The 26,699-nt window shown below is 47.0% G+C and overlaps 3 protein-coding genes across 4 annotated transcripts in view; 2 read left to right on the top strand and 1 right to left on the bottom strand.

Annotated features, from left to right (window-relative positions):
* The window catches only part of eif2ak4 (eukaryotic translation initiation factor 2 alpha kinase 4), a 23,898-nt gene extending 13,674 nt beyond the window's left edge, over positions 1 to 10,224 (bottom strand). The window contains exons 1-21 of the mRNA XM_083683617.1: positions 9,910 to 10,224; positions 9,618 to 9,733; positions 9,076 to 9,178; positions 8,656 to 8,829; positions 7,726 to 7,806; positions 7,416 to 7,561; positions 7,092 to 7,192; positions 6,749 to 6,906; positions 5,922 to 6,457; positions 5,147 to 5,262; positions 4,738 to 4,892; positions 3,766 to 4,217; positions 3,460 to 3,538; positions 3,278 to 3,367; positions 3,038 to 3,160; positions 2,424 to 2,528; positions 2,132 to 2,195; positions 1,926 to 2,005; positions 1,485 to 1,586; positions 1,283 to 1,339; positions 859 to 1,095 (exon numbers count right to left, since the gene is read on the bottom strand). Coding sequence (XP_083539743.1) covers positions 859 to 1,095; positions 1,283 to 1,339; positions 1,485 to 1,586; positions 1,926 to 2,005; positions 2,132 to 2,195; positions 2,424 to 2,528; positions 3,038 to 3,160; positions 3,278 to 3,367; positions 3,460 to 3,538; positions 3,766 to 4,217; positions 4,738 to 4,892; positions 5,147 to 5,262; positions 5,922 to 6,457; positions 6,749 to 6,906; positions 7,092 to 7,192; positions 7,416 to 7,561; positions 7,726 to 7,806; positions 8,656 to 8,829; positions 9,076 to 9,178; positions 9,618 to 9,733; positions 9,910 to 10,038 — 3,204 coding nt within the window. The 5' untranslated portion in view covers positions 10,039 to 10,224. The remainder of the gene's footprint in view (positions 1 to 858; positions 1,096 to 1,282; positions 1,340 to 1,484; positions 1,587 to 1,925; positions 2,006 to 2,131; positions 2,196 to 2,423; positions 2,529 to 3,037; positions 3,161 to 3,277; positions 3,368 to 3,459; positions 3,539 to 3,765; positions 4,218 to 4,737; positions 4,893 to 5,146; positions 5,263 to 5,921; positions 6,458 to 6,748; positions 6,907 to 7,091; positions 7,193 to 7,415; positions 7,562 to 7,725; positions 7,807 to 8,655; positions 8,830 to 9,075; positions 9,179 to 9,617; positions 9,734 to 9,909) is intronic.
* A 2,251-nt stretch (positions 10,225 to 12,475) lies between these two features.
* Positions 12,476 to 16,692, top strand: actc1b (actin alpha cardiac muscle 1b). The gene is made up of 9 exons (XM_083683623.1): positions 12,476 to 12,495; positions 14,082 to 14,232; positions 14,599 to 14,727; positions 14,931 to 15,041; positions 15,150 to 15,234; positions 15,585 to 15,746; positions 15,863 to 16,054; positions 16,190 to 16,371; positions 16,518 to 16,692. The coding sequence occupies exons 2-9, from the start codon at positions 14,104 to 14,106 to the stop codon at positions 16,659 to 16,661; spliced, it is 1,134 nt and encodes a 377-aa protein (XP_083539749.1). The 5' UTR covers positions 12,476 to 12,495; positions 14,082 to 14,103; the 3' UTR covers positions 16,662 to 16,692.
* Positions 16,693 to 17,484: 792 nt separating this feature from the next.
* On the top strand, positions 17,485 to 25,219 carry arhgap11a (Rho GTPase activating protein 11A). 2 transcript variants are annotated; one of them, XM_083683620.1, is made up of 12 exons: positions 17,485 to 18,134; positions 19,233 to 19,300; positions 19,411 to 19,507; positions 19,603 to 19,859; positions 19,972 to 20,135; positions 20,244 to 20,384; positions 20,588 to 20,662; positions 21,124 to 21,297; positions 21,437 to 21,572; positions 21,730 to 21,838; positions 22,704 to 22,818; positions 22,988 to 25,219. In XM_083683620.1, exons 1-12 carry the CDS (start codon positions 18,000 to 18,002, stop codon positions 24,517 to 24,519), a joined length of 3,003 nt encoding a protein of 1,000 aa, XP_083539746.1. In that variant the 5' UTR covers positions 17,485 to 17,999; the 3' UTR covers positions 24,520 to 25,219. The 2 variants fall into 2 exon arrangements, with proteins under 2 accessions (XP_083539746.1, XP_083539747.1); XM_083683621.1 differs by lacking the exon at positions 20,588 to 20,662.
* Positions 25,220 to 26,699: the final 1,480 nt, after the last annotated feature.

A 26,699-nucleotide genomic window follows, 5' to 3' on the forward strand; every position in this document is an offset into this window, starting at 1 on the left:
CCATAAATAAATACTTTCTCAAGTAGCCTTCTTGTCTGTTCCAAACAAAGCTTTAACCGTGACAGAGAAACAAAAGCACCCGGGCTTTAAGGTTAGATGTATCTGAGTGATTGGGCCGGGCTTAGTGTGTAGGTCTGTATGATGGATTTGGTGGGCCCAGCCACGTGATTTAAATATGTTTAAAATGTGGCTGAGTCCCCTTCATCATGTCCATAACTGTCTGATGTGGTACTGGGGGATAAATATACACTCACCGAACACTTTATGAGGAACACCTGTACACCTTCTCATGGTGGAGGTGGTGTAATGGTGGGGGGAATGTTTTCTTGGCACACTTTGGGCCCGTTAATACCAATCAATCATCGCTTGAATGCCACAGCCTATTTGGGTATTGTTGCTGACCATGTGCATCCCTTCATGGCCACAGTTTTTGAGTGTATGTCTCCCCCCTCTTTCTCTATCCTTCAGTGCTTTTTATCCCAATTCTAGACATATGCCATTAGGCTGACGCTTTTATCCAAAGCGACTTACATTGCAGTGAGTGCATACATGTTTCAGTATATATGGTCCCAGCGGGAATCGACCCCCAACCTACGCGTCGTTAGCGCCCTGCTCTACCAAGTGAGCCACAGAGGACCACAACTCTTCAGGTCTGTCTTGGCTGTGTCGGCGTACTGAACCCGGAGGAGCAGCTGCTGGAGGTACCCGCTGGGACCATATATACTGAAGTGTATGCACTCACTGCAATGTAAGTCGCTTTGGATAAAAGCGTCAGTTAAATGGCGTATATAAACCATGCAGTGGTGCTGTCACACGATGTCATACTGAACCCGGAGGAGGAGGAGCAGCTGGAGGTACCTTGTGGAGGTCGATGTCGTAGGTGTAGTCGGTGACGGGCGAGGTGCTCTGGGAGAACAGCTGGTTGACCATGGTGCGGTAGGCCTTGCCGTTGACGTTGGCCATGGTGTGCTGCAGCACCTCATGCAGCTCCGACTCCTCCATCTGGGGCGGGGGCAGCAGGTCGCTCTTCAGCAGCTCCTGGGCCGTGGGCCGCAGGGCCGGGTCGTGTTTCAGCAGCCAGCCAATCACCTTCCTCTGAGAACGCGAACAATGAAAGTGTGAACTGAGCACGTTAGGAAATCAAAACGTCTCTGCTTTCTTATACAGCTGGAGTATAAGAAAGCAGAGACGTTTTGATTTCCTAACGTGCTCAGTTCACACTTTCTAAGGGCTGAACATACTGTTCTTTGACGTGCGGGATTGAGTATATCCGCTTCCTCACCTGTGAGTGAGTTCCACTCTCATAGTCCACAAAGTCCTCAGGGAAGTGGAGGGCCTCCTGCAGATGACAATGAGGGAAACAGGGAGGTAAGATAGATGAGAAAAGAGTGAGAAAGAACCTCCCCACGGAGGCCCCCCCCCCTCCCCCTCCCCCCCAGCGAGACCCCTGTCTGTGCTCCCTGTCTGTCTGGTCCTGGACTCACCACACGCAGCTGGCTCAGGACCGAGATGCGCTCAGACCCAGTGGTCATGGGCCGGTAGGACATCTCAAACAGGATGATGCCCAGGCTGAACAGGTCCACTTTCTGAGGACGAAACACAGACGGTCTGATGAACGCTGAGCTCATCTCCCCAACGACAGTCTGGTCTGTACATTGAATAATGCACACATTCTCCAGAGAGCACGGTGCTGTTGGGATGGCCTTGGACAGACGGGCCACGTAAGCAAAGCCAGATGGAGGACATGAGACAATGCTCCATCCAGCTGCTATGGGAGCTATGTTTTATGCATGGACCTACTGGTAAGTATAACGCTGTTGACAATGACTTTTCATTGTCAACAGCGAGAGTCTCTCGCTACGGCGACTTCTTCAACTGACATACTGTCTTGTTTGGATGTGTTACTGTGCATCCATATGCCTTACCTGGTTATAGGTGGCTTTGGTGTTGCCTTGCACTTCTGGACTGACATATAGGGCGGTGCCAACCATACCCGTCATGTTGCCTATTGGGAGATAAAAGGTAGGCAACAATCACTATCCAATGAAAGTCTCACAAAGGCTAAGTGGGAGGGAGGGAGGGAGGGAGGGATGGATGGATGGATAGATCGATAGATCGAGCTTCTCCGTACCTGTTGGGTCAGGCTTGAGCATCAGAATCGAGCCACTCTCCTCAAACTCCAGTTTACCTGCAGCCTGTGAGGAGGAGAGACAGACGTCACCGCATCGCCTCACAGAACAAGATCTTCGCTCATACTGTACTTTATCTGGGGCTTGCAGAGTAGCCAAACACAACACATTATCAATATGACAGCATGAGAAAAAAACCTAAATCTAATCTAAACACAGCTGCAGTGTCAATATTTCACATAAAGACTTTTCCATGAACTTGAAGGTAGGAGACTTTGTGACGCTGACACATACCACATTAGCAGGATGGTCGGTGGCCAGGCCGAAGTCTCCGATTTTCACATGGTCCTGAGAGTCCAAGAAGATGTTGACAGGCTTGAGGTCTCGATGAATCATACCCTGGTGATGGAGAGGTCATCGATTACAGCGCAAATCGCAGCCGCGCCTGAGAGCGTGTCATGGGTATCATCACTGTTGTTCTGCGGCTGCTCTTAGACAGCTTGGCTTCACGGTCGTGAAGGACCCTCTTCGAACCGCTTGAGTGTTTGACACAGAGCGGTCCTTGAAAACACCTCTTATTATCGAGAACATTCCAAAACACTTTGTTGTAATTCCCATGGTTACCAAACGAGGAAACAGAGTCATCAATAGCCCCTGAAGGAAAAATGATCTAACACTTCTCGCTGGAGATACTTTTGAGGCAGGAGTGTATCCCCGACCATCCGACTGTCCTGCACTTCCTCCCTCTTAATTCATCGTGACAGACCTCTCTTTCACTTCTTCTTCCAACCCTTCATCATAGCTTCACACCCTAAAACAGACATTGAACTCTACAGTACACAGTCGGGGGGGGGGGGGGGGGGGGGGGGGGGAGGGTAGTGACTATGGCGAACAGCAGTCCCACAGACCTGCTCATGGATGTAGGCCAGGCCGTCCAGGATCTCCCTGAAGAGCCTCCACAGGCGACTGTTGTCCTGGTGCAGACCCTGGTCTATGGTGTCTCGTAAAGTGCTTCTTTCACAGTATTCCATCTGCGGGGAGGGGGGGAGTAAAAAAAAGAAAAAAAGAAAACACACAGGTTGAATATCCAACATACAACAGCGCCCTCTAGTGTGGTATTAAAAGTATGACACTGAGCTGAGTCCTACCTGTATGTACAGGTAATGTGCTATGAGCTGTGGCCTCTCTGAGGCAGAGCTCTCTGTCGTATCAGTCATCACTCTCTTGATTGGCTCCTCCTGAGGGATCGGAGCGAAGCCTCATTAGATTAGTCACACAGCGACACGCCCACGTACGAAACACAAAAACCCGCGACCACGTAAACACTGACCTGGGATTGGCTGTCTCCGCTGCCATCGCCATTGTCGAAAATGATGTCACTCTCTGAGTCAGACGAGCTGTTCGACGGGCTAGAGCCAAACGGGGGGAAAAAAAAAGATTAATAGGACAGCACTTATGACTATCGCTGACTGTACTAGAGTAACACCACCTGTAGGAGCCAATTCCTTTGTTTACATTTTTATTGGCCATTTCATGTATTGTGCGTGTTTGTTAATTGCTGTTTATTAATTGCTGTTAATTGCTGTGTGCTCCCTCTACAGGTGTCCTTCAAGGAAAGGTCCCAGGTGGAGCTTACAGGAAAGAGGCACGGAGCATATCCTCATCGTCCTCATCATCATCGTCCTCATCGTCGCTGGACCCGCGGCTGCTGCACTTGGCGCTGGAGGACCTCTCGATGGAGGTGCTCCACTCCACGGAGCTGGCCAGGGCCGGCGGAGGCGCGTTGGCCTCCACGTTGTCGGCCATGCCCAGCTCGTTGAGGCCGCGGCCCCGCGGGGCGGCCTGCCCCCCGTGGGGCGGCGGCTTCTCCACCACGCTGCGGGTCCCGGAGCTGTCGGTGGTGCTCAGCGCGCCCAGGGAGGGGGCCTCGTGCCTCTCGATCCAGGCGTTGTAGTAGCGCACGATGTTCTCGTGGTTGAGGCGCGACAGCAGCGTGACCTCGCCCTTGATGCGGCGGAACTGCTTGCTCGCCGGGTTGACCTGGATGCGCTTGACGGCGTAGTAACAGCCGTCCAGCTTGTTCTGGACCTGGGGGGAAGAGGGAGAGAGGGAGAGAAGAGATAGAGAGAGAGAGATAGAGAGAGAGAGAAGAGATAAAGAGAGAGAGAGAGAGAGAGAAGAGATAGAGAGAGAGAGAGAGAGAGAGAAGAGATAGAGAGAGAGAGAGAGAGAGAGAAGAGATAGAGAGAGAGAGAGATAGAGAGAGAGAGAGAGAGAGATAGATAGATAGATAGATAGAGAGAGAGAGAGAGAGAGAGATAGAGAGATAGATAGAGAGAGAGAGAGAGAGAGAGATCGAGAGGAAGAAGAAGGGGATCAAGGGAATAGCGATATTAAGTGATCCTGTGATCGCTGTGTTACCGGTAGCCAACGCAGTTATGATGGAACAGGGGGGCGATATGGTCACATTCTCTGGTTTTGGTGAGGAGTCGGACGACCGCAGACCACACCAGAGGGGAGGGTGACCACACCAGAGGGGAGGGTGACCACACCAGAGGGGAGGGTGACCACACCAGAGGGGAGGGTGCGTATTGTAAACATGGTTTACCTTGATCACAGCGCCAAAAGCCCCCTTTCCCAGCAGCTGCAGCTCCTCAAACTCGTTGAAGTAGCGGGAGAACAGCCTCTGCACCCCGGTGCTGAACGGGGCGTTGATGATGTGACTGAGAGGCATGACCGTGGACGCGAAGTCATCAGCGATGTCTGCAAGAGGACAGCGTACCGTATGAGGGAGAGGCTTGGAGGACAGCGTACCGTATCAGGGAGAGGCTCGGAGGTCACATCTTGGCATTAGCCTTATCAGCATTTTTGTAAATGCATGAGATTCTGCGAGAAAGCACCATCTTTGGTGGTGGCCATGTTCTAATGTTCTAATCTTTGCAAACAATAATCAGATGTTTTCAGGCACTGATACTGTGATACTGCCAATGTGTGTGTGCGTGTGTGTGTGTGGTCACCTTCTGGACTGGTTTCCTGGCTCGGTGGCAGGGGCTTAGGAGGGGGAGGGTTGAGAAAGGGGTGGTCCAAGAGCTGCTGGGTGTTCCAGCGGTCCGCATCATTCAGGCACACACACCTGCAAAACACACACACACAAGCACGCACGCACGCACGCACAGACACAGACGCACAGACACCCACACACACACACACACACACACCCACACACACAGAACAGTGGGTTGAATATGGAAACTTCCAAAGCGCTCTTTGTATTAATAGAGCTGACATTCATGTGGGGACATTCCGTCTGTGGCCCACTGGCGCCCATCAACTGTCTAATCCTCTGGGTCCACATTGTGTGACCCTGCAGCATCCACCCTGGCACCAGAACACAGGGGATCAACACTCGTTTGGCTGGGGAAACCAAACAGCCCTCCGCCAAACGCAGCCCGCAGCAGAAGGTCAGTCGCATCCAAAGGCACGGTGGAGTTAAACACATTAGAACTAGCCAGCGTGTGTACGGTTGCTGTCAAGTGAATAATGGTGCTGCCTGACACTTTTCCAAAAATAATCTACAGATTCAATAAAACACATGTGTTAATGACACGTTGTTTGAACAACACATTCCCGTTCAGTAATTACCCACAGGAAAAAGTTATAATGACCTGTCACCATTAGGATAGGAGAAGGCCCAGGCACGGAACATGTGAGCCAACGTTGGCTGCCTAGTGGAGCCAAAATGAGTCAGCGGTTGTCACTGGCATAACGTACATGTCCATATCAGACGTTTACCTGTTGAGGAAGTCCTGAAAGTCAGCTGGCAGGCTGGTGGGCACCGACACGGGGTACTCCTTCACCTCCTTCCCCTGGCAGAGTGCCAGCAGCATCAGCCCCAGGCTCCACACGTCCCCCTTCTTGCCCGTCTTGGAGGGCAGCGCGTCCTCGCAGAAGCGCACGTGGGCCTGCTCGAAGATGTCCTCTTTGCAGATGTCCGCCAGCCTCTTGGAGAGGCTGTAGTCGGTGAGGCGGACGCTGCCCTGGCTGTCCAGCAGCACGCTGGAGGCGCCCAGCTGTTTGTGGACCACCGAGTTGGAGTGGAGGTAGTCCAGGGCGGCCAGGATCTGGGAGGTGTGCTGGCGGAGCTGGCCCAGGGGGACGGGGGTCTGGCTGGCCAGGCTCTGGTTCAGGTTGCTGCCCCCGACGTGCTCCACCAGCAGGTCCACCACCAGGCAGTCGTCCCTCTCGCAGGAGCTCAGGGCCTGGTAGTGCACCAGGTGGGGGTGTTCCAGCTTCAGCAGGGAGTTGAGCTCGCTCTCCGCCCCGTGGATCTGGGGGACAATGGACAGATGTGGAGAGTGTGATATTAGATTATTCTAATATTATGACCACTTTTGTAATGCAACAGATATCACCCATCAACAATAACAGCACTGGGGGAGGAGTAACCTCCCACTGGGACCATATATACTGAAAAAACTGCACTCACTGTAATGTAAGTCACTTTGGATAAAAGCATCAGCTAAATGGCATTTATAATAACTTAATGACATATTATATTATATTATATTATTATTATTATTATTATATTATATTACGTGTGCATCTTTGGTATTACTCACCTGCTTTTTACACTGTTCAATCCTCCCTCTTTCCTCGCTGGTGAAGAACTTGCCGATTTTCTTGTTCCAGCGTAGGATCCACTCATAAACAACAGCAAAGTCCCCCGCGTTCACCTCAAACCCGTAGTACACGTTACGACCCAGCCTCTCACTCTCCCCTGTCAGAGAGACACACACACACACACACACACACACACACACACAGAACATATCACAGACAGTCAGTAAAATAGACTACAAGGGTAGATTACAAGGGTTAGGGTTAGCCCTAAGCCTAATCTTGGTTAGCCCTAACCTTAACCCAAAACCCTTCCTAGGAGACGACGTAAGAATCAGCTGTTACCTATGCACTTCCCTCTGTGCACGACAAGGTCCCCCAGGGTACTGTTACTAAAGTGGAGCACTTCCTGTGACCGCTGGCTGTCCTCATTGTACGTTTCCCGCCTGCTCATAACACAAACAACAGACAGGGTTAGCTCAGTATGGCTCAGGCATAGAAACAACAGACAGGGTTAGCTCAGTGTGGCTCAGGCATAGAAACAACAGACAGGGTTAGCTCAGTGTGGCTCAGGCATAGAAACAACAGACAGGGTTAGCTCAGTGTGGCTCAGGCATAGAAACTCAAGGCCTATGTTCTAGGTTGGTTATATGAGGGGTCGGGGCGTACCTGTGGCGGGTGTTGGAGTTGGTCCGTCTCCGGTTGTTGGCCCCTTTCCTGGGCTCCGTCAGTTCAGGATGAGACCCAGGTGAGCAGGGTGAGCTGCCCAATAGAGAGCAGTCTGGGGCGGCCTGGTCCATACTCTCAAGGCGCTCCTAGACAACCACAAATCCAAGTTAAGGTTACGTTCAAAACCTCTTTATTTTACGCCTAATAACACTGTTAGTTGAGTAAAGCACGTTTTTCAAAGGGCAATATGAATTAGTACTCATCCACTAAAGGGTTTGCTTGATAAAAGAGTGTTTGAATGATGATGCACCATTTTGGCCATTTCTTTCCTCCTCTTCTCCTCTCGTTTCTCCTCCTCTCTTCTTTGGATTTCAGCCATGATGTCATTTTGCTGGAGAGACGAATGGTTGGAGACGTAAGGGCACTGCAGGCATCCACCAGGTGATATCACACCCTATACTATACCCTGCTGTGTGTGCGTGTGTGTGCGTGTGTGTGTGTGTGCTCCTGCGTTTGCTCCTGCGTTTGCTCTCCTCTCTGAGGGTGTGTGCTAAAAAAAACATTGAGTTTTAAAGGGCATGAAAGCAGGTGCACTACAGCTACTGCACTCCTATCACTATTCCTATGGGAAGGGAGCCTCCAATCACCTGTACTGTACTGGACTCTACTGTACTGTACTCTACTGTACTGTACTGGACTGTGCTGTACTCTACTCTACTCTCCTCTACTGTGCTGTACTCTACTCTACTCTACTGTACTCTACTGTACTCTACTCTACTGTACTGTACTTTACTCTACTGTACTCTACTCTACTCTACTCTACTGTATTCACACATTAGAGAGCTTCTCACTGCAGCATATCACCCTCATTTAATCAAGTCTTTCTTGTAAAATGTCAAAATCTAGGTGTGTGTGTGTGTGTGTGTGTGTGTGTGCGCGTGTGAATGTATGTGTGTATGCGTGTATGTGTGTGTGTGTATGCGTGTGTGTGTATGTATGTGTATGCGTACGTGTGTGTGTGTATGTGTGCATGTGTATGCGTGTGTGTGTGTATGTGTATGTGTAGGTGTATGTGTATGTGTGTGAATGTATGTATGTAGGTGTATGCGTGTATGTGTCTGCGTGTATGTGTGTGTGTGTATGTGTGTAGGTGTGTGTGTGTATGTGTATGTGTGTATGTGTGTAGGTGTGTGTGTGTGTGTGTGTGTGTGTATGTGTGTAGGTGTACACATCTCCTCACCATCTGCTCCTCCTGCCTGCGCCGTTGGTCCACCCTGCGCTGCTCCTCCAGGGCCAGCTTCTCCTGCTGCCTCCTCTGGTTCTTCAGCATCTCCTCGTGGAAGGACCTGGACGGGGGCTTGTTGTGTTCACTCAGGAACCCCTGCACATGGTCCGCCAACTCATAGATCATCACCTGGAGGAGGGAGGGAGGGAGGGAGAGAGGGAGGGAGGGAGGGAGGGAGGGAGAGAGAGAGGGAGAGAGAGGGATGGACGTCGCCATGACAACATGTAAGGCAGATAACTGTTGAAGAAAGCGATTAATCACTCAACAACTTAACGACTCTATCTTCACCATCACAAAGTATAAGAGGGTTCAGGGTGGAGACGGCTGTGTGTGTGTGTGTGTGTGTGTGTGTGTGTGTGTGTGTGTCAGTCTCACCTCCCCACATCGCTCTGCTGCCAGTTTAGTGAGCTCTGCATGGAGGCTCTGGAGACTGTCGTTGGAGAGACCTTTGGCATTCTTCAGCTCAAGCTCTGGAGGCCTGCAACACAAACAAGAAGCTGACTTCCTACTACGACCTCCACAACATCACTCTGCACCGAACAGATCGAATGCTTGCATGAAACCCAGAGGCATGTTCCCTGACACAGCACATGTTCCTAATGCCAGCAACAACTGCTGTTTAGCATATTTCAGCGAGACAGCCAATAACTGGCCTGGTTGGTGCATACCAGTGTGTTCACACTACGCACGTGTGAACTTGAGAATAATTATATAACATTACAGACCGTCAAATATAATAATATATGACAATAACAATGTGCCATTTAGCTTACGCCTTTATCCAAAGCGACTTACATTGCAGTGAGTGCACACATTGTTCAGTATATGAATATATTGCAGTATGAATGGAGAGTGAGGGATATTGTATCATAACATATGCCTAACCTAACTATCCCATGCGAGAAGCTCATACTCACACATCGGGGTACGTGGGTGGACACTTGACCTGCAAGTCCACTGTCACGTAGCATTCTTGTCCATTGCTTAGCCCATTGGGTCGTAGGCAGAGGTACACCTCCGGTGGCCGTTTAATCTTGAGGAGGGGAAACAAACTTGTCAGAAACACCAAGGTGCTTATCCTAGACATGTCATGATCGGTGACACGTACATCCATTGCATCATCAAACCACATCCATCACTAGAAACAGGACATCAAAGTTTTAGCAGTTCATCTCGTCATAACCAATTGCGTTGAATGGCCTACAGTACCTTCCACGGATGGTTTTTGCGCAGATCCTCGAAATCTTCGCCGAAAATGGACGCGAGCGCTTCTAGTTCATTTTCCTGTTGAACAGAGAAGTCGTCGATCCCATCTGTAGCAGTCTGGTGACAACTCATTCTACTCGCACTACATGACACTCCTGTCTGGTGTGCACACACCCCTCTCAGGAAAATGTAGCTTTCACAGTTACAAAGTTACGATATCGTTATTCACTGTAACATATGTTGCATTGTAACGTTGCAACGTCAACATCGGATAAAGACAGCTACTAGCACTCGATTCCAAAATCATCAACTTGCAACACTGACAGTCCCACGCAATCACAATGTTGTTGGAGACGGGCGCATGGCACACGTCAAGTCGTTGTCGCAGATGAAACGTCATTACGTAACGGTTCCAAGAGACACCTTTAGGTGGCAGTAAAGTACGCAGAAACAGATGAAGAAAACAAACGGTAGAGGGATGTGTGGCATTGTGGCAGATGTTATAAAAATAAAAAAAAACGTGTTGGTGAAACAATGAAAGTTGAGCAGCTCCATTGTGTGTGAGAAGATTAACTGTAACCCTTGTTTTGAACACAAACTGATGATTTGCTTGGCTCAAAGAAGAGGATGCATAGTGGATTGGTGGGTTAAAGGCCCAGATTACTGTGCCATTTACTATACCTGGAATACATTATTTTATAGAAACAGTATTTTAGTATCGAACACGGATCAAATGTCTGAATTAAATCAGATTCACCAGAAATGGCACCAATGTATCTAAATAGCTAATTCATTTTCACAAGCTTATCCAAGAATAACTCACAATTCCTTGATTGTGTGTTTCCATTCTTCACCATCTAAAAAAAAAAAAAATACTGACAGACTGATCTTAGATATTCAAAGTGAGGGGTGAGATAGCTCAGTGCTGTCCCATTGGTTGGCAGAGGAACATAATTGGACTGGAATGGAATCCTGAACCACTGCATTCAGCACCTATCTGTGGAGATAGAGGGAAAACATCTATAAATAGGCAGCCGCAGCGTCCAGAGGCACAGCCTAGAGAAGAGAAATGCTCTCACATAATCCAACTGTCATATAGCATGACAGGCTCCACAGATAACCCGCCAGTATCCCTGCCTGACCCAGTTGCCATAACATACAGTACATACCCGACAACGTCAGAGGAAGCACTGAAACACAGTATATCTACAACAAAGACCAATACAATAAGATCTGGGTATGAATTATTATCGGGAATGATTCGGATTATTTCCTGAGTGATCGCGTTTAACAGTTCATTTGAATAGGTAAAAATACTGCCTCTTATGGTACATCGAGGAAATTATGGGGTGCCAGAGGGGAGGGACGAATAGGGATCTCGGGTTGCAAACTCAGCACCGCGGAGCCTCACTGGAGGAACACTAACGACACCTGCTGCTCACCGTGACCCTAAAAGGAGACGGCTGAGCCAATCAGGGCTCAGCGTCGGCCCCCCGGCCAGTAAGAACAGCCAGCCCAGGGAGAGGACCCGGGCTAGCCTCGTCCTCAGCTGTTCGCCACGGTTACGGGCTCAGCCCACATGCCTGAAGCCGGGCCCCACTGACATATACAGTGTTCGACTGACTGGACACAAGCCCCTCTCGTTCTTCTCCTTAACCAGGCCCACATATCTGCTGCTGCTGTCCCGCCTGCAGGGAAGGGGCATCGTACTACTAGGGTATGATTGGGCCATACCTGTCAATAGATGAAATAATGTGTCCCCTCCCTTAGACACCCACTGACTACATCTACATTTACATTTATGGCATTTAGCAGACGCCTTTATCCAAAGCGACTTACAGCAAATACATTTTTTTAAGTAAGTGAATCATCTATCCATCAGTCATCATAAGATAAAGTAATCAATGCTCAGACCAGGGGCCATTGGCAGTCACAACCAGACAACAGTGGAAATCTAAAATATGTTTTTAGGGAGAAATGTATAAAAATAAAAGGGAATATTGCCATATTGAGGATATCAATGAATGTTTATATGTTAATTACATATCTGGTTTCTCCTTTATACTTTTCCTTCAATTAAAACATTATTTCATAAATCTATAATAACTTTCTAAGATGTTAACTAGAAGCACTGAACTGGCCGCTGTTAAAAAAAACACAAATAATATTGAAATGGAAGCCATACATACAACGGTTGTATCAGTTACTAGTATTATCATGATTATTATCATGGTTGTTAAAACAAAATATATCAGTAATTGCTCTAACAGCATAAGGGCTAACATATTTATAACAATCATTATAGAACTCAATCTTCTCTCTTTTTCATTTCTTTTTTTACCTCTCTTCTGATCTTATTGAGCACGTCAGTCTGGTATTTCGTAGGAAGCATCCCATCCATGGGAGTCCCATCCCACCCCATCAGATACACTTACTTGTTGGTTGTTGTATTTTTTTCTGGCAGCTCTTATTTGGACTTGTGTGAACTCCAGGCTCCGCCCCGGGTCCCCAGACCCTGATCATATTTAAGGGGTCCTCTTCCCCTCACCCTTTGTCCCAGTGGAAGCATCAGTCCTGCAGTACAACTTGGTAAGTGCATCCTACTGCTTGTTTCTATAGAAAACAACCCTCTGATTCTACTACTGGTGTTTTACTTATAGTTTCTCCATGGGTGGATGTTGAGCTGGCGCTGCCCAGCGGAACACTGAGACTGGATTATAACGGTTTTTAACAGGGTTTTTTTTTAACCTGGATAGATTGTCAAGGTGCAGTGGCAGCCTGATGCCTTATATAGACAGGGACTGGGCAGTCGTAGACATCAAACTGGAGTCACTTCTAATTGGAATGGATAAATTAGATCTCTCCAAAATGACTGCAAGACACAGAATCGATATGCTACACAGAGGATTTGGATGTGACAGGCGAGAGATGGCTGTGAGGAATTTGAGGGTGAGGGAAATCTGTAAACAGTCAGACAAGTCAACAGTTATACTGATTAATATGAATGAAGGAACTTAACTGAGGCAAAACGAAAAATACCTTCTAATGAATAGAAGCCATTATAGTCAGATTGGGCAGGGAGCCATGCAGTAAAACAGAGGTGTTGTAGTGTCCTGACAGCTGGTGTGTGGGTTGGCTCCAAGCTCTCGCGGGCCTGAAATAGCTACAGATATGAGGCTTCATGGGGTTCCATCTTCTGTGTAGCCCTGTTGGGAGCAGCAGGGGTGTGGGGCTTAAAATAGATAGCTGGTCTTGTTTGCTGCTTCAGATATGCCCCTTTTTGGTCCTACCAACCTCGGCAGCCCTAAAATGTCCCAGGAACTATCATGCCAGGAGAGATAAGAGTATCAGGCAAAAAGGTTGGGGTGAAAATAAAATCAAAAGACATAGAATGAAATAAAATAAAAACATGCTGAAGATGGCTGCTGTTCAAATAGCCAAATTTTTCAGATTTTCAAAATGAATCAAAATGTATCAATTACCATTCTAACTGTATGAGAGATGAGGTGTTATTTCCCCGCGAGACAAAAACAATGGCTTTTCAGTGACAATTGGACTGTCAAATTCCCATATGACATTAATGTGCCATATCACAACAGTGACAAAGTGTCTGCGATCGTTCAATTAGGATCAGGCCCTCCTGAAATGTTCTGAATGGCACTGAGGGTTCTCACAGCTGTTTCCACCACTCGGCCGTAACCCGTCTCTCTGTCTCTCTGTGTCTCTCTCTGTCTCTCTGTGTCTCTTTGTGTCTCTCTCTGTCTCTCTCTGTCTCTCTCTGTCTCTCTGTGTCTCTCTCTGCCTCTCTCTGTCTCTCTGTGTCTCTTTGTGTCTCTCTCTGTCTCTCTCTGTCTCTCTCTGTCTCTCTGTGTCTCTCTCTGCCTCTCTCTGTCTCTCTGTGTCTCTCTCTGTCTCTCTCTGTCTCTCTGTGTCTCTCTCTGCCTCTCTCTGTCTCTCTCTGTCTCTCTCTGTCTCTCTGTGTCTCTCTGTGTCGCTCTCTGTCTCTCTCTGTCTCTCGTTGTCTCTCTCTGTCTCTTTGTGTCTCTCTCTGTCTCTCTCTGTCTCTCTGTGTCTCTCGTTGTCTCTCTGTGTCTCTCTCTGTCTCTCTGTGTCTCTCTCTGTCTCTCTCTGTCTCTCTCTATCTCTCTCTGTCTCTCGTTGTCTCTCACCAAAAGACCACCCCAGTAAAGCCCAACCATGTGTGACGACGAAGAGACTACCGCCCTTGTCTGTGACAACGGCTCTGGCTTGGTCAAGGCTGGATTTGCCGGAGATGACGCTCCCCGTGCTGTCTTCCCTTCCATTGTTGGAAGGCCCCGCCATCAGGTACAGTAGAAGCTCATTGACTTAAGATAAACAACAACAACAATAACAACATACTTGTCCCTTGCTACTTTATTAAGACTGTTGTAGCTACTAATGTTTCCACAAAATGACAGCAAACATTTAATTGGGTGTAGGGCTGACATAGTGTGTGTCATTGTACTGTGTTGTTGTTGTTGTTTGTGATGTGAGCTGCTGTAACACCTTAATGTCCCCTCAGGGATCAATAAAGTACCTATCTATCTATCTATCTATCTATCTATCTATCTATCTATCTATCTATCTATCTATCTTTAGGGTGTAGTTTCCGGTTTATGTAGTCTGTGTTGATGATTGCGTTGTTCCTGACCTCTCCTCTCTCTCCTCCAGGGTGTGATGGTGGGTATGGGTCAGAAGGACAGCTACGTAGGTGATGAGGCTCAGAGCAAGAGGGGTATCCTGACCCTGAAATACCCTATTGAGCATGGCATCATCACTAACTGGGACGATATGGAGAAGGTGGGTGCTGCACACTTCTCACAAACGTATGCCATAACACTATCAACACCACCGATAAGAGTCTCAGCATAGAAGTCTGCGCTAAGCCAAAAGTATACAGAATAACAACATAATCAAATTCACATTTGTCGTAATTTCATTGATTGTATCTAGCCTAGATAACATCAACACACCTCACACTTTGACTCTCGGCATCCTTGCAGATCTGGCACCACACTTTCTACAATGAGCTGCGTGTGGCACCTGAGGAGCACCCTACTCTGCTCACAGAGGCTCCCCTGAACCCCAAGGCCAACAGAGAGAAGATGACCCAGGTACCCATTCACTCCACTTGAAACTCCTCCGTCTTCTTTAATAAGTGGTAATGCCGGATAAACAACAGAAGCACATGTCTGAAATCTCTCTCTGCTTCTCTCTTGTAGATCATGTTCGAGACCTTCAACGTCCCCGCTATGTATGTGGCCATCCAGGCTGTGCTGTCCCTGTACGCTTCCGGCCGTACCACCGGTCAGTACTACCCCAGCACACCACCACTATATACCACCATAGCAACGCCTAGATGGTTGCTATTTGTCCAATACAACATGTTGATAGTTGATAAGGTCAAAGTACTGTACCAACCAGAGACAGCTTAATTCGAGTCCTGTAGATATGTGTGTAGTGTGTGCTGAGATGAACCACTCCCTCAGCCTTCATTGGCAGGTTGTGTGGTGCACCTGTAGCTATTGATGTCAGCAGCATTGTTAGTTTATGATGTGACAAATGCTTGGAGTGATTCCCATGTCGCAGCCAGCCATTCCTCTGCTCTGACAGTTATGTCTGACTGACTGTCTATGAATCATGTCTGCCCTCTATAGGTATTGTCCTGGACTCTGGTGATGGTGTGACCCACAACGTCCCCATCTATGAGGGTTATGCTCTTCCCCACGCCATCATGCGTCTGGATCTGGCCGGTCGCGACTTGACTGACTACCTGATGAAGATCCTGACAGAGCGTGGTTACTCTTTCGTCACAACCGGTATGTTGAAGAGAGCTGACTTCTGTCGATGAGGTTCTGCTTATATGTTTACAGCCATTTTTTGATGTGGAGTTTGTGTATTTTCTCTTCTCATCGCTGGAACTTGTACCCCTTAGCCGAGCGTGAGATCGTGCGTGACATCAAGGAGAAGCTGTGCTACGTGGCTCTGGACTTCGAGAATGAGATGGCCACCGCCGCCTCCTCCTCCTCCCTGGAGAAGAGCTACGAGCTTCCCGACGGTCAGGTCATCACCATCGGTAATGAACGTTTCCGTTGCCCAGAGACCCTCTTCCAGCCTTCCTTCATTGGTGAGCCACTCTTTCTCCCTGATTCATTTTCCCATGAACACAAAAGAAGGTTGCAATGTTATTAGTACAATCCAGGAATTTCCAACCGATTTTCTTGGTTGTCGTTTAATCAACTTCTGTGATATGTTCAACCAGGTATGGAGTCTGCCGGTATCCATGAGACCGCCTACAACAGCATCATGAAGTGTGACATTGACATCCGTAAGGATCTGTACGCCAACAACGTGCTGTCCGGTGGTACCACCATGTACCCCGGTATCGCTGACAGGATGCAGAAGGAGATCACAGCCCTGGCCCCCAGCACCATGAAGATCAAGGTGAGGGAAACAGAAATGACTTTTACTCTTTAGAGGAAATCCTAAAATCAGCCAATCCTCTACCTCGAAGACCAATCAAGTTACACGACATGCAATGATGTTCAGATGCGGTGAACCTAATTCTCTTTACTCTGTTCATCCTCTAGATCATTGCTCCCCCCGAGCGTAAGTACTCTGTCTGGATCGGTGGCTCCATCCTGGCTTCCCTGTCCACCTTCCAGCAGATGTGGATCAGCAAGCAGGAGTACGATGAGGCAGGTCCCTCCATTGTCCACAGAAAGTGCTTCTAAACCAACAACCCTCCTTCCCATCATACATTTGTACTGTCATTTACTGTATATACATGTACTGTTGTAATAAAAAATAAAACCTTGTAACAGTATCATTTGTGCCGGTCCATTTCTGCAGAGGCCTGTAGTTGTAACGTATAGATACAATCACGGATATTTGTTTGTTTATATCCATTAAAGGGGCAATCTGGGATGCAAACAATAACAAAGCGGTCACCCCCACCGTTATTGGGGGGTAAACAGTTGAGTGATGGGGCTGGAGAAATGCAAGGAAGGAAGGGATGCAAGGACCGTTAATCGTTTAAACCATGCTTTGAAGCTATACAGTGTTTGTTTACAATGGGGTAAAACAAGCTAATATTTTGAGTAAGACAATTGAACTAAGCTCATGAGGCATTTATAAGTTATATTTTTCAAGAATCAGCAATATTAGCAATAATAGCAATATTGAACAAATTGCAGTAGGCCTATTTTACATACAATTGTATTTATTATTTACATGCCATATCTTTCTCAGTCTCTCTGAGTACTGATGCCCTTACATTAATTCAAGAACCGTGAATCTAGGCTGTTTTTACAGTTGTTTTAATAGCATTTATTTGTAAAATGAATAGTGTATACAGTACGCCTACAGTGTCTTGGTACTTGATTTAAACAGGCTCTACAGGCAGTCTGCAAGACACCTGCATTTCCTCTGCGGGTCTTGATATTTGAACCCCCTGCAGCCAATCACAGCGCAGCAGGACGGGAGCGCTGCCGTTTGAAAGACCTGCGGAAAGTGTCGCTGCAAAACAAGGTAGTCAGGGCGGTAGCTGGAGGTAGCAGGCCAGGGTAGCATTAGGAACAGAGGAAAGTAGCTGTATAACCGTTGTTTTCAAAACATGTCATAAGCGTAATGCTAGAACTGTTTGTCGTTCGTTGTTGTTTAACTTTTTAGGACTAGCTAGCTAGCTACTTCTGTGGCTAACGTAAGGAGGATGAGTGCTAGCCAGCAGCAGTAGGCAGGACTGGGGACTGGGGCTGCAGAGCGGGGTTTGTCTGGTGACGGACGGTCGGATTAGGGGCCTGAATGGAAGAAGAAGGGTTTTGTATGTCAAGTTCAAGGGGATATATTGAATGAGCAGAGGGTCGTGAGAAGGTGTAAGATTGTTACTGTAGCGTTGATTGCTAAACGAGAAAAGGGGGGAAGTGGAACGTTAAGCTAGCCAGCGATTCGTGTTGGTTGTGTTGTTACGCGCAAAACAGCCGAGCCATTGATGACCTGTAGCGAGTTCGGTTGGTATGTGTTTTGAAGGTTTTTGAGAGGAACATTTGAAAGAAGAACTAGTTAAGTGAAAAATGAACATCACGGAAAGAAATGTGGTGCGTTTGGCCGCTGTTCAGCACCTTCGCACTACTTATGGAATAAAGACGAAGCTCTGGAACAGAAATAAAGGCAGACGGAGCAGCTGCAAGCTGACAGCTAGCCAGTCGGTAAGTATATCCAACAAGCTGCTGTACAGACTCGTTAAATTAATTTACTTGCTAGAATACATTTATTCTGTCGTTTTAGACAGGTAGTGACACTAGGCAACCGCGAATAACATTGTAACAGCAAGCCATGTAACAGTGTTACAAGAATAGACACCAACCAGTCGAATAATTAACATATAAAGCCCTCACCCAGCCGACCATCTGTTAGCGTGTTATTGTTCACCACGTCATTGGAAGTGTTGAATTAGCGGCTCCTGCAGGGTTGAATTGTTAAGATTTGTCACACGTTTGCTTTAACATCTGTTATGCTTTAAACACAAAATGCCTATTCAACAGACAGTATCATTTTGTTGCACCAGGTAGTCTAACCCAAAAGCTTGCAAAAGCATTCTAGTAATTGTTGATGTCTAAGTTTAAGATCAAAGGTGAATTGTAATGTAAATGTTAGTTCCTTAATTGGTCATTTAAATACAAAGGAATGGGAATAGAATACATTCTAATTGCATCTGCCCACCTATTATTAAGGAATAAAGTGTAAGCCTTGTAAGTACAATTTCTCATTAATTCACTTAGTATTGAAATATAAACAGAAGCAGGAAAATACCTATTTTCTCCCCTGGCAAGTAGGCTAATTAGGTTTAAGAGTCCGTTTGAAACAGCACAATTGAATTCTTACATTCTCTCCATGGGACGGCAAACAAACCTTCTATAATATAAGGCACAGGGCTGGTGATTATACGGGCTGTTGTTTTTCAAATGCACAGTGAGTGAAGCAGAAGCTCCCATATTGCACTTTTTCCCTCAACAACATCTGTTGGAATGTTTGGCACTTGGCAAGCACACCTCAGAGCTAACCGATTTGATCAGGTGACATAACATAAGACAAGACTCTACACAGCCTCAGGCAACAGAATGCCTAACCTTTATAAAGAAGTTGTCAGGGCACTGCTGAATAGGCAGTAAAAACAAAATCACATGTTATGACTTGACTGCCCTATGTTCAGTTATTGCTGTGGGGAAGTTTGATTGATGGGCTGATGAATCAAACGTTATACCTGGATGATTAAACCAACATTGCTAATCTTTTTGTTTTCCCAGGTGAAGGTATTTGGGGTGCCACTGGAGAGCCTGCCGCAATATAATGTTGAATACGGGTCTGCACCTCAGTAAGACAGCTATCCCTCTTCAAAAATTATACCACTACAGAACACGTTTATTTTCCGTGTTTACATTTCCCATTTCAATGTTTCTTTAACCTATCCTCTTACTTTCCCAGATTTCTGGTGGATGCGTGTACGAGTCTAATGCAGCATGTGGACACAGAGGGCCTGTTCAGAAAGTCGGGTTCCATTGTTCGTCTGAAAGCACTCAGGGTGAGTGATCGCTGGGGTCGACCTTGCCTTGAATAGGGGGGGACCTTGACTGAGGGGAGAGATCAACACAGTGAACCATTGTTGTGTCTCTCCAGGCAAGGCTGGATTTGGGTGAGGAGTGCCTGTCGACGGCCCTGCCCTGTGATGTGGCTGGTCTCGTGAAGCAGTTCTTCCGGGAGCTACCAGACCCGGTTCTGCCCACGGAGCTGCACGATGCCTTCCTCAAGGCCCAACAGCTGGCCACCAAGGAGGAGAGGACCTCTGCCACCATTTTGCTGTCCTGTGTGCTGCCTGACAGAAACCTCAGTGTCCTGCGTTACTTCTTCGACTTCCTCCACGATGTATCTGAGAGGTGCAGTTCCATCACGTTCTTAACAACAACAAAAACTATTAAACCAAGTGTTTTCTTTGCCATGTAATCTTACGCATCTATACCCCCCCGATTTTTGTTTTGTTTGTCTCAGGAGTGCTACAAATAAGATGGACAGCAGTAACCTGTCTGTGATCTTGGCTCCCAACCTCCTGCACTCCGGGGACGCTGCGGAGAAGATGAACGCCAGCACAGAGCGACGCCTCAAGCTTCAGGCGGCTGTGGTCCACTGTCTCATAGAGAACGCTCAGGACTTCGGTACAACTCAGGCCTTTTTACTGTCGTCTCCTCAATCATCTGTTGTTTTTTAAGGGTTATATTGATTCTCCATAGCGCTCAGTGTGTCTTTGTGTCTCTGTGTGCTAGGTGTGGTACCTCCGTTCCTCATGGAGAGGGTCCCAGCCATGTTGGGCTGTGACCCTGGTGTTCTCTCTCCTAGCCACGATGGGCTAGAGGAGGTGGACATAAACTCAGGAATGAAGAGGAGATGCAGACGCAGTTTAGGAGGTAAAACACTGGAAACACTGGGTAGCTAGATTTTTTTTTTTTTTGTTGTTCAAGGTACAATGACTTTAGTCAATGTAGTGATGCTCAGTGATTTTTTTTTTTAGGAATGACGCATTATCCAATGATGTAGGTTTCACTGAGTAAATATCCTTAACGGCCAAGTTGAATCTGAAAGTGTGGAATGGTTTTGTCTCGCATTGCAGATATGGTCAATGGAGCTCTGAATAAGTTGTTAACTAATAGAACACCTACACATACCCCCCAGTCAGACACGTTTGGTAGGTATTCAGGTTAGGTTGCGCCGTCTACCGTCGGCTCGGCATATTGCCCCATAGCTGTTCATTTCATCCGGCTTGCATCAAGGAAGTCACCTGCTTGTCTCAAGGATGTACGAATTCAACTCTGATCTCAAATTTACCGCTGATTGATTTTGTTTGCGCTTGCATAGTCAATTAGTAGCACAACTGCCTTGCCAATGCTTTTTGCCAATGCCTTTTGCCAATGCCTTTCCAACTAGGAAAAAAAGGTTATTTGAATGAAAAGATGCCTGCCCAAATTGACTTGTCTACTCTTTGCCTGTGTGCTTTTCATTGACTCTAATCTTCTCCATTATTGCAAATCAAGAGTATATGCTCATTGTCGCAGTTGACCGGTCTGAATGATTTTCGGAGAGCGATTCAAACTGACTTGTCTAATCCTAAATTTGTTTGATCCTAAATCTGCTCATGATTTTTCCCAGTCTTTTCTTCTGCGACTCCTGTGATTATGACTCCAAGTGTCAAGCGAAAACTTCCTTTGGAATCTGGCCAGAGTTATGGGTTCTCTAACAAGAAACGGAGATCCATCAAAAAGAACCTGGGTTTAGAATTATTGCCGAATGCTCTGTTCGGTGGAAGCTCTACCCCCGGATCAGGTATAATTTGACAAATGATTGTATTAAATGTGGGCCTTTCGTATCAACCAAAATAGTTTTTGATTCATTCCATATTTCATTTGGTATCATACTACCTTTATTGACATTAAAGGTGTTTGTCCTTGTTTTCGGTGTTCAGCCTCCCTGGACACCATTGCATCAGGACACTTGGACTCCTCCCAGAATGCTTTGTCACCTGGGAGGTCCAGTCGGCAGTCAGCCAGCTCTTCAAGGAGAAAAAGCAAACGCCTGAACCACCGGCATGCAGTCCACAGGTACACACACCCTCAGCGGTCTTTCAGCAGAGCCATACATCCTTACAACAACAACAACAAAATCTTCTTCTAGCATTGTGACTGCCAATGGCCCCTGGTCTGAGCATTGATTACTTTCTTATGATGACGGCTGGAATCGAATGTTTATGTATTTCAGAGTGGAATCAGGGAAGGCTGGTTGCTTTTCTCCCAAAGTGACCAAGAAAGAAGCAGTGCGCAAATCCCTGCGCTTGCGCTTCAGTCTGGGAAAGAGCAGCAGAGAACCTGTAAGTGTCAATGATGCCACTGAATGACCTGGCACTCTATCTGCTCCTCAGATGGGCCTATGAGATCAATCACCTCCTATTGACATTATTATTATTATTAATAATACATAATTGTATTAATCAGAATTAATCATTTGCATTTATTATGCATTGGCAGCGGTATTAGGTACAATGTTGCACAATAGCACTTTCCTATGGTTTAATGTCTAATCTTCTATTAATTCTATTGGTGCCTTTAATCTTTGGATTAACTACTTTAATTGTTTGTCTTTGTCAATTGATGACAATTGGTAGTTAATGATTATTTATCTGGGTTAATTGTTGATGTAGAGATTCTGTAAACTTTTACACAACTGTAAAGGTGATAATTCCTGTAGTATGTTTTATAACATTGGATGGAATGTTGACACTAATAAGATTGTGAACCATGACATGTTTACTCTCAAACCAGTGTTTTTAGGATATAAAATATTTAACATAAGAATGTAAAAGATATATATTTATAACCAAGTATTATATTTGCCCAAACTGTACTACATATATCCTGGTTTGGGTTTTTTAATGAAATCGGTCATTTTCAAATGCATCATACTGACATGTATAAATGCTACTTAATAAAGTAAAACTGACCAACAAGTAAGCCCCTTATCGTATTTCTTCGGAGTAACGTTACCGTACTCAGAACTTTTCATTTGATTAACATTTACCTAGGACCTTTCATTTAGTTAACACCGTTAGACCCATCCTTTTGATTTTTAAACTGAATAAGGTCTGAGAAGGCTTGAGTGTAAGGTTACATACTTGAAGTGTAAAAAGTAGAAACCTTCATCTCAGTGTCATTTCTCATTCCATGCTGGTGACAAAGGGATCTGAGTCCATTGGTTGGCGGCTTGCCACTCAGGAGAACACCAGCAGCTTTCGCCTCACCAAAGACACTGAATTTAGCCCCGCTGTTATAAGAAACAAGAGCACCTCCAAGGGTCAGTAACTTTTTTTTTTTTTGGTTTATATATACACACTAATCTTTCTCAAAGTGTTTGTTTGCATTCATTCATTCATTCATTCATTAACGTACTTGGTGATGAAGTAATGCAATAGACTCCTATTGTAAACGATAATGGAAGTCTTCTACTGTCGACTGCTTCATAGGCTCCAAGTTCATCAGCAAATCTGAGGACAACCTGCTGACCCCGCAATGTGACCTCAGCGCCCACCGGACCTCCTGGAGTGGGGAGACCCCTGACAACGTCCAGGTCTTCGGCGGTGGTTCCTTCACCGACACCCCCATGAACATGTGCCTGAAGAACAGCTACCACTCTGAGCCCGCCATCATCACGGCCAAGCCTCCCGCCGTGGCCGGCTTCCCCAAGAAGCTCTGCTGTGCCTCCAGCGCCGAGTGCCTGGAGAATGAGGGCTCCTTCAGCGAGACCCAGGCCCAGACTGGCCCCACCCTGCTCAAGATCAAGAGAGCCTTCACCGAGTCTGGCAGCGACCTGCGTGCAGTCATACAGGACCACAGCGCTCCCGCTGGCGAGGGCAAGCCAAGACCACCTGAGAACAGCCAGACCTTAGGTTTGATGCTTCCACCTGGACCTCCTTCCCTGACAGCTGTGTCACTAGACAAAGGTAGTTCAAGCATGACCACACCACAGAGGTGTCTGGCTGAGGATCAGAACATCACGTTTGGTCAAATAGAATTCGTCGCCTTGTCTCCCTTGCATATAGACAGCGCCCTGTTTGATTTGGGCGTGTGTGGCTGTCCGTTGGAGAAGGCCGGTGAGGGGTCTCTGTGTGCTGGTGGCAGTGCTGACACCTCTGTGGTGGGAGAGGCTGGGACTGAGGTGGAGCAGGTGAACTGCAGCAGACTGATCAATGCCCTAGACATCCAGAGTCCTGCGCACTTCAAACTCTGCGTCTCCTCCGGGGTCCAGTCCACCCCATACAGGGCCTCTGGGCTGTGGCACACTGAGGAGCTGCACACCCCTCTGCCAGGTGCTGCTGAGCCAGGAAAAGTACATGACGATGATGCTGCTTTATCCCCAGAGGTCTGTGCCCAAAAGCAGCATCAGCATCAGCAGCCGGAGGATGAGCAGCCCTCCCCAGGCACTCTGGAGTCCCGTAGACTCAGGGTGGCAGAGCACATCCAACGCTTCAACAAGCTCACCCTGTTCTCGCCCAAATCCAAGTCTGTCCGGTCCCCCCTCAAGTTCCAGCGTACCCCCGTACGCCAGTCTGTCCGCAGGATCAACTCCCTGCTGGGTGACAAGAAGCCTGCGCGGGCTGTGAATGCTGCCACCTCCAGCCAGGGCACCCCTGTGGTAAAGGCAGTGAGCCTGGAGAGCGGACTCTTCGCTGCGGAGCAGCTCCAGCCCTACCAGGACCAGGGTGGCATTTCCCAGGACGCGGGCCGCTCCGCAAAAACCCGCCCTCCAGTTCCACCCAAGAAGTCAGCGAGCATGGCCCGCAAACCCAGGCACTGTCCCCTGGGCGACGTGACCAACAGGGTTCAACCCAAGGCCAGAGGAGAGTCTCCCCTTGCCAGTAAGAGTGGTCCAGGAGAGGCTCAGAATTCCATCATGCAGCAGGTGGCCGAGAAGGATGTGTGTCGCTACAGAGGATCCCCAAGGAACCCTCTCAACCAGGCCCGGCTACTGTCTGCTACCAAGCCCGTAGATCTCTAGTAGAACTCAACTTCTGCCCTCATCCCTTTGTTATGCAGATATCTTAGTCTGGACATGGACTGTAAGACTTCAAAAACCATTCCCCCTCAGATTTTTGCCTCATTGTTTGTTTACAAGGGTTTAATTTATTTTGATTCCTAGATGCTGTTGCCGTTTCTGCCAGTTGTGATTGAGGGTTGACTGATGTGTGGGAGGTTTGTTTTCTGTTGTTGCTTTGCCTTAACTTGTTTTACTTTCAAAGCAAAGTTCCTTATTCGGTTTAAGAGGAGCTTTGCAAATATGCTGCAACACATATCATGAATGAATGAAATGTGATGCTGTGTGTAGTGTCAGACTGTAGTGTGAAAGCCAAAGGAACGGTTGGTTGCATGGCTGGAGAGTTGAACTTTTTATATTTGCTTTTATTTATATTTCATTGGTCCTCATTTGGTACAAATCTGTGAAGAAAAAAAAAGTATAGAAAATAGAAGAAAACAAGAAATTGTCTCTTTTTTTTTAAATGTTTAATTTGGGGTACTTTATTAAATTTCTGTGTTCATTAAACATGTTAAAAGATCAAGTCACTTTTTTGGGGGGGGGATTTTAGTGAACAAACCTTGTCGAGCAGTATTGATTTTATTCACTTCTGTATTGCAGTCCTGCCAAATGTAATGCATTTCTCCATGGATTTTTTCCAGGCAAATAAATTCAAACATGCTGAACTCCCACATTGTTCTTTGTTGTCCTTTTGATAATGATGGATGAAGCTCTTCTGGTTGATTAATAAGTGACATGATTAATTGGTATTACAGCTGTCAGATCAGTTATAGGCTGCTCGATCAGTCCCTTGTCTCTCCACAGAAGGATGTGTTTTGTCTGAGGCCGAGCAGCTGGTGCCATTCCTATACTCAGCATGGTCAACACCTGAACCTCAGTTACATGATGTGTTGGTATTACAGTTGTCAGATCAGTTATAGGCTGCTTGATCAGTCCCTGGATGTGTTTTGTCTTAGTCTGAGAAGGTCCACAGAAGGATGTTTTGTCTTAGGTGAGAAGGTCCACAGAAGGATGTTTTGTCTTAGGCCGAGGTGCTGGTGCCATTCCCAAACTCATCATGGTAAACACCTGAACCCCAGGGTCATGTGATAAGACAGAAGAAGATACGGGGCTGAGTGAGGTCATTAGATTTGCTGTCTCTGGTACTTTTCCTCTGCTTGTAGTTTAGTTTAAAACGGAAGGAAAGGACCGGCCTTCGGCTCACTCAGAGATCCTCCCTGCTTTGCTGCATGCTGTTTTTCTGCCTTGTGCTCATTGTAATAAAGTATTGAAAGACATCAGTGATCTGATCTCATCACAATTGAATCCAAGAATTCCTAACTGTTTATGAAAATGTACTCGTACTACATAGATCCATAGATCCATCCATAGTCCTTCCGTAGGGTTGGGAAATCTACACCACATGCCTGGTAGGTGGCACTTCAGCATCACACTGGTATTTAGAATTTAGTTCCACAAGGGGGAGTCGTAGAATCATTGTTGGGGGCAGCGGTTGGAGGTTCATCTGAGAACATTGTAAGCTTGTCCAGCAGGTGGTAGTGTAGCTTCTTATGAGAATGACCACAGACAGACTCCTTACACCCTTCTCCCACATGACATAACCTAACCAGGAGCGTGCATTGGATAACAATTATCAACAAGCTGTCGCCTCTTCTGGAGGCAGTTGACAGTATGAAGTGATACATATACATGCCTTTAGCACTTTTCCTACATGATTGAAAATCGTATAACTAAGAGTGCAGATAAGGAAATTATAAACTCATCTGCAACAGGACACAGGACATAAACACAGCAGACATGACTGCAGGGGTCCATCATCGCCACATGACTTTGGTGGCTACTGGAACATCCGAGACTGATATAAGATTCGCTCTTATGGAGTGAATCTTCGCTCTTATGGAGTGAATCACACACACACACACACACACACACACACACACACACACACACACACACACACACACACACACACACACACACACACACACACACACACACACACACACACACACACACACACCAGTTGAGGCCGGTGGAGGTAGGAATCGGAGGACGGGCTCATTGTATTCCTCATTCCATTCCATGCATTACAATGAGCCCGTCCTCCGATTTCTACCTCCACCAGCCTCCACTGGCACACACAG

This window comes from Argentina silus (assembly GCF_951799395.1).
Source record: "Argentina silus genome assembly, chromosome: 13".
NCBI lineage: Eukaryota > Metazoa > Chordata > Actinopteri > Argentiniformes > Argentinidae > Argentina > Argentina silus.

Excerpts from the sequence above, each read along its gene's own strand:
- actc1b (XM_083683623.1), top strand. The coding sequence starts at position 14,104 with ATGTGTGACGACGAAGAGACTACCGCCCTTGTCTGTGACAACGGCTCT. Across the intron at positions 14,233-14,598 it reads TTGGAAGGCCCCGCCATCAG|GGTGTGATGGTGGGTATGGG; the intron begins GTACAGTAGAAG and ends TCTCTCCTCCAG. Across the intron at positions 15,235-15,584 it reads CGCTTCCGGCCGTACCACCG|GTATTGTCCTGGACTCTGGT; the intron begins GTCAGTACTACC and ends TGCCCTCTATAG.
- arhgap11a (XM_083683620.1), top strand. The coding sequence starts at position 18,000 with ATGAACATCACGGAAAGAAATGTGGTGCGTTTGGCCGCTGTTCAGCAC. Across the intron at positions 20,663-21,123 it reads CCCCCAGTCAGACACGTTTG|TCTTTTCTTCTGCGACTCCT; the intron begins GTAGGTATTCAG and ends GATTTTTCCCAG. Across the intron at positions 21,573-21,729 it reads CACCGGCATGCAGTCCACAG|AGTGGAATCAGGGAAGGCTG; the intron begins GTACACACACCC and ends TATGTATTTCAG.